The following is an 8,971-nucleotide window of genomic DNA, read 5'->3' as shown; positions in this document are numbered from 1 at the left end:
GCCATGGGACCTCCCACCCCTGACCTCCCCGCTGCGTCCCACCTGCGTGACGTTGAACACTAGGTAGGAGTAGCTGCCCCGCTCGAAGGTGTCCAGGCTCTCACCATCGTCCCAGAAGAGGTCCCCCCAGGCAGTGGCACTGGAGGACAAGGCCACGATGATGCGCAGGGGGTTCCCTCGGGTCACCTCGCTGGTGGTCCCCGGTTTCTGGAGTTCAAAGACAGGGGTGCTGTAGGGCTGTGAGCAGCCGGGATGGGGGTCTCGGAGCTGAGGGGCTGGTGAGGACACACGCTGTGGACAGCCCTGGGGAGGTGACAGGTGGGTGCTTACCTGGGTGGGCAGGATGGAACCCTCCCGGACATGCAGGTTGAGGTGCTCCAGGGGGGCCGACATCTTCAGCATCTCCCCGCTGCTGTTCACTGAGGAGCCCTGGGCAGGTGGTGGGAGACACAGGGGGCTCAGGCACAGGTCTGGGGAGCAGCCATCCCCACTCCTTCCTCCACTGGGGCTTGGTGGGCTCAGCCATGGCTTCCTACCCACAGCCCCAAGATGATCAAGCAGGGAGCAGCCAACCCCCGGCTGAGTGCCATGGTGCTCCTCACCGTGTAGAAGTCGTACCACACGCCACGGGGGACGTAACCCGTGACTGAGTCTACCCCGGGCTCCAGCACTGGTGTCACCAGCAGGCTCCGGCCCCACAGGAACTGCCTGTCCAGCCCCAAGGTGGTCACATCCCGGGGGAACCTGTGGCAGGACAGAGACGATCAGCTGCTTCTCCATGATCCAGCCTAATCACCTCCCCAGCTCCCGGTGGGGATGCTCTTACTCAAAGAACAAGGGCCGGGCGACGGTGTCCCCTTGCAGGTGGGCACGGTGGAAAAGGGTGTAGAGGAAGGGCAGGAGGGAGTAGCGGGTCAGCAGCACGTCCTTCATGGCCGTCCTCGCTGCCGGACTGAACACCGTTGGGTCCTGGGCCTGGGGGAGATGCGGGGAGTCAGCAGCCGTCCCATCCCCACTGCCGCTGCCCTCCTGCATCCCCCATCCCACACCCTGCATGCCCCATCCCGCAACCCACATCTGGCATCCTATATCCCCCATCCCACCCCTGGGATGCCTCCCACCGGGCACACTGCCCTCGACCTTCTCGTTCTGGGTGTTGTGGTTGCGAGCAAAGGGGTAGAAGGCACCGAGCTGCATCCAGCGGGTGCACAGCTCCTCCGAGGTGCTGCCAGAGAAGCCGCAGATGTCTGCCCCGACCAACGGGATGCCGAAGAGGCTGAAGCTCAGCAGCCCTGTGGGCAGGGACAGTCAGAAGGGTGCAGGGAGTTTCGGAAATGTCTCCAAACAAGCAGAAAGCTCGATGGACTTGGGGGTGCTGGTATGAGGGGGTGGTGGTGTGTCTGTGTGCATCCCCTACCACACACCTGGGATGGAGTAGTACATGTCCTTCCACTGGCTCCGGTTGTCACCCAGCCAGTGCCCCGAGTACCGGCCCTGGCTGGGGAAGGTGGAGCGGGAGATAACAAGGGGGCGTTTCCCCCGGATCTGGATCAAGGCGCTGGAAAACAACAGGGAAAGCTGGGGGAAGGAGGTGAGAGCAGCCCCCCAGGAATTTGCCTTATCCCACAAGAGTGGAGGGAGAGGTCCAGCCCCATGGCAGCCCTGCGGAGCTGCAGGGTTGGCCTGAGTGGTAAGGGGAAGACTCAGCACCAGAACCAGCCTCATCCACCCATCCCTCCCACGATGGTGTCCGCCCCCCTCCTTCGCTGGGTTATTCACATCCCAGGGGCTGTGAGCAGACAGAGCATCTCCCCTTTGGGTCAGGCACACCCTTCCTACAGCCCTGAGCAGTAGGATTTTGTCCCAGTCCCAGGTGGGAAGCAGGGTGCTCAGGTACCTCGCCGTGGCTTTGGCTTCCATCAGCCCGTAGAGGTTGTGGAGGTTGTAGTGCACTGAGGCTTCCTGCTTCGCCGAGGCACACACCGTCTTAGCAGAGAGGGAATCGCCCAGCACGGCTGCCAGGAGGGAGAGACAGCGCTTACTGGCTCTGGGTCAGCCCTCCTGCACACAGGAGCCAGCCATCACTGCCAACCCAACAAGCGTGCAAGGCTTGGGCACGGGCACCGGCACACACGAGGTAGGGATGGAGGTGTTCAGGGTGTAAAATGGAGACGCAATGTCTCTTGAAAATTATTTTCTCCCATAGCACGTGGCTGCCAGCATCCTCACAGCACGCAGTACCTACCAGCACTGCCTGTGTTTCCTCTCCCTCCTTACCCGGCGTGTAGGGTGGGCTGTCGAGCTCTCCCGGGGGGCAGCCGTCTTCAGACCCGTCCATGAAGTTGGATGGCTCATTCATGTCCTAAGTGAAGAGAATTGTGGAGCGATTTCAAGGGGGAAGGTTTTGGGGATTAGTAGATAAACCTGGAAAAGCTGCATTTGAGGGGCAGACGATCCTGTTGGGAGACACAGCTGGCACCAGCTGAGCTGCCAGCAGGGAGTGACCCAGAGGCAAGGAGGGACTTACGATCCAGAGGCCGTCAAAAGGCACGTGGGCATGGAAGCGCTGCAGGTTCTCCAGCCACCACTGGTGCGTGTCTGGGTTGGAGAAGTCTGCGAAGGCAGTGAAGCCAGGCCAGACCTGTGGGGAGACCACAAAACCACAGGTTCAGCAAGCAGGATATTGGTGAGGGGCCACCATGGGGAATGGGGTGCCACAGGGATGTGAGCGTGCTGGAGGACCAGGGGTGAATAAACCAGAAGATAAACCCAGCCTGACTGCTTCCAGTCCAGGATGCTGCACACACAGCATCCCTCCTGCCTCCGTGGTACCCAGGAGCATCAGGGTGCTGAGGACTCCCTCACGGCTGGGAGGGCAGTGGCAGCTGAGGGAGGGGCTACTCTGCCCCTGCTTGCACAACTGACACCACCCAGCCCACGGCATGTGAGGGAAGAGCCGTGATTTCACTGAGCTTTGCTTCACTCCAGCAATTTTAGCCGATTCATTTTTCCCCGTGTTTTCAGGCTACATCAAAAGCCCCCTCCTCGTAGATGGCAAAGGACAGCTGGCGGGAGCAAAGAGCCGGGGGGGACAAACTGGGAGGGAACTGCTGCAGAGCAGATCTAGAAGCACGTGTCCATCGCAGACAACCTCCCCTCACCCCAGGAATGGGAAGGGATTGAAATCAGATGACCGGCCTTGGGCAGCACCGTCAACTCTGCTAAAATCATATGACTTCCACGGGCTCCTCCGCCGGGGCAGGGGCTGGATCCCAGGGTCGGCAGAGATGCCAGGAGGTGATATGTGAGGCTGAGGGCTGAGCCAGGCTCTGGCAGTCATCCCAGAGAGGTTCCTCAGCTGCTTGGCTTTCCTTCCAGAGCGAGGGATGAAATCCTGACCCTGCTGTTGCACAACTCCCGACCCTGCTGTTGCGCAGCCCTGCGGGGCTGGGGTTCCCCCGGAGCTCCTCACCTGCCCGATGAGCGGCTGCCCTTGGGTGGTGTTGAGGAACAAGCCCCGTCTCAAGCCTTCGTCAAAAGGCCAGTAGGAGCCGTGAGGGTTGGTGCTGCTGATGCCGGGATCCTGGGCAGGGAGCAGAGGGTTAGTGCCTTTCCTGTCAGACCGTGGCCCCTTCCCCCTGCCAGGCCGGTGTGATTCAGAGGAGATGACAACCCAGACCGGGTCAGCCAGAGCCCACACACGGCGACTGTTTCCCCCAAGGGGAACAGAAACTTGCTTCAACACTTCCAGGCATGTTTTCTAAAATGCCACTTCTGCAAGTCCCCAGGACACGTTAGGGCGTTTTGGGGAGGGGGGGACAAATCTAAGAAATCTTGCACTTATGCAAGAAATGCCAGGTCACAGATGGGCTTGGGTTACAACAGGGAGATCAATGGGGACAGAACCTGACATTTCCCTCCCCAAAACTCCCCAGTCCCCCCCACCCCCAGCAAGCGAACCCTCGCCCCCTTTCCTTGCGGAGGGAAGGAAGATCCCAGCTGGGTCATGAGATCCCAGCACTCGTGGGGATGCGGGGGCACACAGGCCGAGCACCCACGGGTTAAAGAGCCTGACCCGCAGTTCCTCCATCCTTTCACCCATGGGGGACAGGGGCATCCCTGTACGCCCGCAGCAGACAGAGCAAAGCACGAGAACCCAGCCTGTGTCCCCGCCGTCCCTGCATCGGGGGGATTCCCAGTGGCAGTTTACAGCTGCCTGTGCAGCACTGGGGGCTGAGCTTGGACAAAAAACCCCGGTGCCCAGGGACGATCAGCTGGGAGCATCCCTTATGCCTTTGATTTGCATCCTAGCTCTGCAGCAAAGACAGCACGGGGGGAGAGGAAGGGGAGTACCAAGATCATAACGTAGCGCTGCCCATGTTTGTGAAGGTCTGCCACCAGCGAGGGGAGGGAGGCAAACTTCTGGGGATCGAAGGTGAAGTCCCGGTATCCATCCATGTAATCAATGTCATTCCACTGTGCATCCTAAGGGACAGACGCTCAGGGATGGGTGACAAGGGTCTGGACCCCCCCTCCACAGGCCTGGGGAGCTACCTGGGGGATCTGGTAGTTCCTCATGGCTCGCACAGTCTGCCAGGTCTCGTTGCTGGATCCGTAGCCCCAGCGGCAGAGGTGGAAGCCGAGTGCCCAGAGGGGTGGCATGGCCGGAAAACCTGCAACGGGAGAGCAGGACCACAGATGAGGTGTCCTGAGGTGACAGCAGCATCTCAGAAGGATGGGAGGGGAAAGGGAGAAGGAGAAAAGGAGGTGACCACTGTGCTGGGAGGGCTCGGAATGGGATGGCTGGGGACCGCTGACCACTCCCCAGCTGGGAGGACTGGGGACAGTGCTGAAGCTGGGGTGAGACAGGGATGGGCGTGTGGGCAGGGTGCCCGCAGATGGCCGGGTTGGGGTGCAGGCACTTACCTATCACCTGCTGGTACTGCTGGATGACCATGTTGGGATCAGGCCCCAGGAAGATGTAAAAATCCAGCACCCCCCCAATGGTCCTCCAGGTCAGGCCTGGAGCAGGCTGCAGGGCCACCTCTGCAGGGGAAAGCAAGAGAAAAGGACAGTGAGAACTGGGAAGCACCCCCCAGACCCCGAGCACGATGGCAGGGACCAGGCAGTGCCACAGCTCAGCCCACAGACCAGGCTCAGCCTCTGGCAGGGCAACAGATAAATCCCTGCCTTGTGCTCAGCGCATGCTAAACGGACATCTGGAGGCTTAAATCATCATCACCGGGGAGACCGCTGATTTACGTGGGGAGAAAACTCACTACCTTAAAAATTTGCTCTTTACGCCCAAAGCTGCGCTGTTCTCCCAGCTTCCACTTAAAGACCAAGCACATGCAGGGCTTTCCTTCACGTCCTCTCCCAAAATGCCCTCCTAAGTGAATCAAGAGCTGCTTGTACAACCAAGCATGGGGGACCAAGTGCTTTCCTGCGAAGGGCTTTTCACACAAATGAGCCCTCGAATCCCAGCTCGAGCGGTTGCATCTCCCCTGCGCTCTCCCGTGATCTCCTCGGGAGCACGGCTGCAGCAAAGCCGAGCGCAGCTGGGCTTGGGAGAGCCCTGGCACGCGCAGCATCATCCCAGCTGGCTGCAAGCGGTGGCTGCTGGGAGGGACGGGTGGGCATCCCTGTCTGCGCCCCAGCCCTGCCACGCTGTCGGGCCCAGAGGCAAGGCTCTTTCGGGTGGAGGGGGAACAGGCACAGACCCTCTGAGGAGGGACTTGCTTTTCTGACAGCAACTCAGCAGCTGGGTGTGTGGTTAAACTGCTCGGCAGTTGCTAAAGAGCCTCGCCATAGCCAGGAAACAGATGGCTACGCTCAATAACGGAGCCATCAAACCACATCTTTCCCTTTTACGGCTTCCTCTCACCCCAAGTTCCCAAACTGGCCATTCTGGCAGCTCCCATCTGTCCCCACCTGATGGTTCTCCTCCAGGACAAGCTGGCCCAGGGTTCCCTAGGACACCTACCCATCGCATTGCTGTTGAGGAGGAAAACCCCGTGAGCATCTCCGCCCTCCTCCATCAGCAGGTAGAAGGGGTGAGCGCCGTAGAGGTTGAATGATTCCTGCGAAGAGGAGGTGCCGGCTGAGAGAGCAGCTCCCAGGCAAAGCGGGAGAGCCCAGTGTCACTGGGAATGAATAAACAGCCCCGAGTTGCATCTGCTGCCACCACCCAACCAGGCATCTGTCACCCCCCATGAAGGACAAGGGAGAGGGAAGAGGATGGCTTTGGAGTTTTCGCTGAAGGCCATGGGAGACTGCTTCTTCTTGCAGCTCAGGGGCTGCTACCAAGCTGGGCTGGGCAAGGGGGAAACCTATTGCCTTGCCACAACCTGTTGCACGAGCAGCAGGGTGGAGCAGAAAATAGTCAGGGCCTTCGGAGTGCCAAGGGTGTTTTGCAATTGCTCTGAAATCCTCCCGGCATGTATCTGCCTGTCAGCCTCGACCACCCCGTCTCTCCCAGTGCTGCTGCCCACCCCCCTGCCATGTTTTCCCAGGGCTTGTCCAAAGCACTGGGGAATGGTACCCCCACCCTCACCCCCCGCACCCCCGCGGGGAGGGGGGAGATGGTACCGTGGGAGAGACATCGCGTGCCCACAGCGTGAGGGTGTTCCAGTCCAGGCTGTGCAGGAAGGTGCTGCGGTGCTCCCCCAGGCCATAGAGGAACCTGGACGGGAGCGATGTGGATATCTGGAGAAACTGGTCAGCGAAGATCAAGGGGGCCACGGTGGTGTTGAGCCTGGCAGGGTGACACTGAGGGTCAAGAGGGGATGCTGGGATCCACTGGGATCATTTGCCCATCAACCGCTGATCCCTTTCCTCTCAAAGCATCCCAAGGGATCAGCGCAGCAGCACATGTCCCGCCCTGCATCCAGCCCCGATGCCTTGGCCCAGGAGGAAATTGGGGTCTGGCTGGATGTGAGGCACAGCCCGAGCCTAAGCCAGCCTGACCCAGCATGGTGCAGCCTTGCCTTTGACACCAAAAGTTTCCACCCAGGTTATTATTAACCTCCGAGGCAATGCAGCCATGGGGTTTCTTGGCCTGTGGTTGCTGATAAGCAACTCCCAAGTAAAGGAGGGACCACAGGCACCAGCAAACAGGAAGGAGGAGGAAAGGATGGGATCCCAAAACACCCTGGCCATACACCAACCGCCTGCTGGTGCTCACCAATGGCTTAGTGTGGGCAAAGCCATGGAGATGACAGAAGCAGCGCAGCAAAGCTAGGCACGGTCCTTATCCTAAGAAAGCCTGGAGCTGCGGGTGTCCCTATAGCTTGGACAGCCAGAGAAACCCACAAGCAGGGACAAACAAGCAAAGCCACAACCTAGGTGGCCCTCTCCCCTAGGCACCAGGTCCCTTACTGATGATGTGTCAGGGACCTACCCCCATGGCTGTGCCTGACTTGACAGTTTGGCTGCTGTGAGACCCTGGCAAGGCAATGGGGCATTGGGAGGTTTTTGGAGGGGTGTTGATCCCACCCAACCCTGCCACAGCACATGGCCAGGCTGCAGGGCCAGGAATACACATGCTGCTGCGTCCCCATGTGAGCACTGCTGGAAGGACGATTGCAAAGAGTAATTATTGCCTGGAGATCCCACAGTTTGGTTTTCCCTAAGGAAAACCCTCTGGAGAAGGCAATGGAGCCTGCCTAGGGTGGGATGAGCTTCCCCCCACCCACCACAGGATGCGGACAAGGTGGGTTCTTACAGCACCGTCCCTGTTGCCCTGCGCCGCAGCAGCACCCCAAAGGGGTCCTGGGAGAAGTCCAGGCTGTAGATGGGGTTTTCAGCTCTCTTCATTGCCCGGGGAACCTCGAGGGGAACCTCGTACCGCGGGTTGGCCGCATCTGTTATCTTCAAAGGGGAGAAAATGCACTTTAAAGTCCAGCAAAGCAAGAGGGCAAAGGGTTGGAGATGCTCATTGCAGCCACAGGCTGCCATGCCTCGAGCAAAGTAGCTTCCAGGCCTGGTCTGAGCAGGAGGTGGTCAACTACAGAGGTGGGACGGAGGGTGCAGGGGTGCAGGAGCAAGGTCACGAGCCAGCGGGGAGCTCACCTTGATGTGCAGCCGTGTGTCTGTCTCAAACTCCACCTCCAGTCGCAGCACCTCGATGTCCCGGGGGTAATAGGCCTTCTGTCTCCGCACCAGCTGCCCCACCATACCCAGCACTGTCTGGTTAAGGCTCTCCAATGTGTAGCTTGGGAAGTCGGGTGGGTAGAAGCACCAGGGCACACCCCGCTTGCCCCCCACCGGCGAAGGGCTCTCGATGAAGCAGCACCCCCGGCTTTCGCAGAGCTCCTGGGTCACCACCACATGCCGCTCTGGGTAGCAGTCAAAGCGGTGGCTTTCGGGTACCAGGAGACATTTAGGGGGCAGCATGTATCCGGGCCAGCCCACCGATACTTGCCGCAGCACCCAGACGGTGATGGTGCTCAGCAGCACGGCAGCCACCAGCAGCCCGCTGCCCACCCACCACGGGGCCAGCTTCCCACGTCCAGCGGGCGTCGAGGCAGCCCCTTCCTCCTCCACCCGGCATGCTGCCGGCTGTGGCACTGCCGTCGTCAGCTTCTGGTACGACTTCATCGTCCTGGCACTGGAGCAAGGGGGAGATGGAGGCCAGTGTGAAGAAGTTGGAGGGAGAGAGGTCACCCAAGCCCCAGGGATGGCCTCCCCGCTCCCAGCGCCTGTGGTTCAGGAAGAGCCTGCCCACCTCCGCCTGCTTTGGCATCCTGCACCGTGATGTCTGTGCCCTCGGCCAAGATGCAGGCGGCAAACTCGGCAAAGGATGGCTTTGCCAGGGTTGGGTGGTCCTGACCCTGCTGGGGTCACACAACCCTCTGCCAGCCCCAAGGGACAAAGCACCATCCACCTGAACCCCACATGCTCTCGGGGGGTTGACAGAGCAGCCCTTCGAGATTTTCTCAGGTCTGAATTTATGGGCTGCAGCGTTTCTGGA

At 60.2% G+C, this 8,971-nt stretch overlaps 1 protein-coding gene across 1 annotated transcript in view; it reads right to left on the bottom strand.

Moving 5' to 3' along the window:
* GAA (glucosidase, alpha; acid) overlaps positions 1–8,598 on the bottom strand; it is a 9,076-nt gene extending 478 nt beyond the window's left edge. Inside the window, exons 1-17 of the mRNA XM_010151127.1 lie at positions 8,071–8,598; positions 7,724–7,869; positions 6,589–6,754; positions 5,984–6,080; positions 4,927–5,046; positions 4,555–4,673; positions 4,354–4,485; positions 3,473–3,583; positions 2,528–2,641; positions 2,278–2,362; positions 1,898–2,015; positions 1,425–1,558; positions 1,141–1,292; positions 827–975; positions 603–744; positions 331–429; positions 23–207 (exon numbers count right to left, since the gene is read on the bottom strand). Coding sequence (XP_010149429.1) covers positions 23–207; positions 331–429; positions 603–744; positions 827–975; positions 1,141–1,292; positions 1,425–1,558; positions 1,898–2,015; positions 2,278–2,362; positions 2,528–2,641; positions 3,473–3,583; positions 4,354–4,485; positions 4,555–4,673; positions 4,927–5,046; positions 5,984–6,080; positions 6,589–6,754; positions 7,724–7,869; positions 8,071–8,598 — 2,597 coding nt within the window. The remainder of the gene's footprint in view (positions 1–22; positions 208–330; positions 430–602; positions 745–826; positions 976–1,140; positions 1,293–1,424; positions 1,559–1,897; positions 2,016–2,277; positions 2,363–2,527; positions 2,642–3,472; positions 3,584–4,353; positions 4,486–4,554; positions 4,674–4,926; positions 5,047–5,983; positions 6,081–6,588; positions 6,755–7,723; positions 7,870–8,070) is intronic.
* Positions 8,599–8,971: the final 373 nt, after the last annotated feature.

Source organism: Eurypyga helias, unplaced genomic scaffold, assembly GCF_000690775.1.
Source record: "Eurypyga helias isolate BGI_N326 unplaced genomic scaffold, ASM69077v1 scaffold30404, whole genome shotgun sequence".
NCBI lineage: Eukaryota > Metazoa > Chordata > Aves > Eurypygiformes > Eurypygidae > Eurypyga > Eurypyga helias.
This window is presented reverse-complemented; position numbering and strand designations above follow the sequence as displayed.